This window comes from Vicia villosa, unplaced genomic scaffold (assembly GCF_029867415.1).
Source record: "Vicia villosa cultivar HV-30 ecotype Madison, WI unplaced genomic scaffold, Vvil1.0 ctg.001657F_1_1, whole genome shotgun sequence".
In the NCBI taxonomy this organism is placed as follows: Eukaryota; Viridiplantae; Streptophyta; class Magnoliopsida; order Fabales; family Fabaceae; genus Vicia; species Vicia villosa.
Genome location: NW_026705689.1, coordinates 435,799 through 438,450, shown reverse-complemented (window position 1 = coordinate 438,450; position 2,652 = coordinate 435,799). Strand labels below are relative to the sequence as shown.

Below are 2,652 nucleotides of genomic sequence, written 5' to 3'. Positions count from 1 at the left end.
TGTAACAACACTTTAGCTGAATAAATTTAATCTCCAAACTAAATACAAACACTAGTATTTTTTTTCAAGGTCATGTTAACTAGTACTCATAGAGACTTTGTTTAAAGATTTTAAATTTAAAAAATATTTTTTAAGTAAATTAATAATTTTAATTTGGAATATATTTAATACAAAAATTTTCAAAAAAAAAATAGTTTTATTTTTTAAAAATTTATTTTTTTTAATATATTAAATACTATTATTTAATAAATAAAATATATATTTTTTAAACTCTGTACCCCGAAAACACTCGTTAACATTTCTCTTATTTTAAATATTTTTGTAGTTAATAGAAATATTTGAAACCTCTTTATATACATATATATATATATATATATATATATATATATATATATATATTAAAAAAAAATCAAATTAATACTTATAAAAAATATATGAAATATTGAATTATTGTAATTAAATACATTAGCTTCATTAACTTCTCACCTATAATTTTTGTGTATATTTTATATTATTCTAAAGGAAGTATGTCGCTTACATACTTTGACATTAGACCAAAAATATTCACAAAAAATCTCACTCTCTACCATAATTATTGAAACCAAAAATAATGCATAATATTATCATTATTAATTATTAAGCCGCGTTCTTCTACCAAATTTTCAAATATCTACACTATTCAAACCTTTCAATTTCATAGACCATAGACAAACGCACACTTATATAAAACATCCACATTTTTATTCACCAAATTCAACAACCAAATCATTCAACACTTTCACATATGGACGACATTGAAGTTCCACACTTTTTCATTTGCCCAATCTCTCTCCAAATCATGAAAGATCCAGTTACTGCTATAACAGGCATAACCTACGACCGAGACAGCATCGAACATTGGTTACTCCGAAACAAAAACACTACATGTCCTGTCACAAAACAACCTCTCCCTCTAGATTCTGATTTAACACCGAATCATACACTCCGTCGATTGATTCAATCATGGTGCACACAGAATGCTTCGCTCGGTGTCGATAGGATTCCAACGCCGAAGCCGCCTCTCACGAAAGCTCATGTCGAGAAGCTTCTCAAAGGAATGAAAGATCCTAAAGTTCAGCTCAAGAGTTTAATGCAGTTGGAGTTACTTGCTGCGGAGAATGAGAGGAATAAGAAGTGTTTGTTGGAAAACGGTGTCCCGAAAGCAATGATCATGTTCGTATATGATTGTTATAAAAAAGGCGAAATCGTGGAAGGTATCGAAGAAGCTCTTAGTTTTTTACAATTTGTTAAGCTTCCAAACGACAAAGCTAAGAATCTTTTATCAGAAAACAATGAAGTATTAGATTGTTTAACATGGATATTAGATTTACCTTCTGAAATGAAGAACTCGGTAGCTGTGAAATCTCATGCGGTTTTGGTGCTTAAAAGATTCATCAACAACTGTGATTCAATTGTTCTAGAGAGATTAAAACCCGAGTTTTTTAAAAGCGTTGTAAAATCTCTAAAAACCGGTGTAATAACTCAACAAGGTTTATGTGCTGCTTTACATGTTTTATTATGTTGTTGTCCTTTGGGAAGAAACAGGTTAATGATGGTTGAAGCTGGTGCTGTTAACGAAATGATAGAGATCGAATTAATGTCGATACCAGAGAAGAGAATCACGGAGCTAACTTTCGGTATTTTGTTTCATTTGTGTTCTTGTGCTAATGGGAGATATCAGCTTTTGAGTCATGAAGGTTCGATTGCGGTGTTGACAGAGAGAATCTTGAAGGGTTCAATGGCGGTTGATGATAGAGCGGTGTTTATACTTTCTTTGATAAGTAAATTCTCTGCTACTAAGACGGTTTTGGAAGAGATGTTAAAAGTTGGAACTGTTTCTAAGCTTTTTGTTTTGCTTCAAGCTGATCATGCTAAGTATTTGAAGGATAAAGTTATGGAAATATTTAAGGCTCATTCTGAGGTTTGGAAGACTTCTCCTTGCTTTCCTCAAGATTCTTGTTATGCTAGTTTGCATAGGTGAAATTAATTGATGAAAAGTATGCAATAATATAGGTGATTTAAATGTTAAGATCTTGAAGAAGTACTATTTTTTGTATTGTGTTTGTGGTAGATGCACTCAAGTGTGAGATATAGTAAAGTATATTTTAAGATAACATTATACAACCTTATATAATAAAGTATAATCTCATTCTTTTTATTGTTGTTTTCATTTGTTTGATGGTAAATGAACTTCAAATAAATTATGATCCATCTTTGATGTGTTGAAGAGGAAGAACTGTGTAGAGACAAGTTTTCAAGGAAAAGGAAATTGTATGTGGGCCTAAATATTAAATGAAACTGTAGGAGGTGATTGTAGATAATAAGACTTGATTAAGTTGGACTTTGAATTTGGCTTTTGACTCATTCAATTGAAATTATATTTGGACTACATGATAAATGCATAGAATGAGATTTTTAGTACTATGTTATCTTATAAGCAAAATATATTTTTTTTAAATTTATTGAATAAATTTAAAAATGTAATATTTTATATATAATAGTGACTAGAGATTAATTAATTTTATCACAGAAGTTAATTAGGTTAGTTACCAGCATAAACCAACTTAGGTGTTAGTTACTAACTAGTTAATCTATGAGATAGTTTATAAAAAG

The 2,652-nt window shown here is 29.4% G+C and overlaps 1 protein-coding gene across 1 annotated transcript; it reads left to right on the top strand.

The window, feature by feature from the left end:
* The first annotated feature begins 690 nt into the window (after positions 1-690).
* On the top strand, positions 691-2,434 carry LOC131636169 (E3 ubiquitin-protein ligase PUB24-like). The gene has a single exon (XM_058906827.1). The coding sequence runs from the start codon at positions 785-787 to the stop codon at positions 2,018-2,020; it is 1,236 nt and encodes a 411-aa protein (XP_058762810.1). The 5' UTR covers positions 691-784; the 3' UTR covers positions 2,021-2,434.
* Positions 2,435-2,652: the final 218 nt, after the last annotated feature.

Bases quoted from the DNA above. Each gene is read 5' to 3' on its own strand.
- LOC131636169 (XM_058906827.1), top strand. From the start codon at position 785: ATGGACGACATTGAAGTTCCACACTTTTTCATTTGCCCAATCTCTCTC.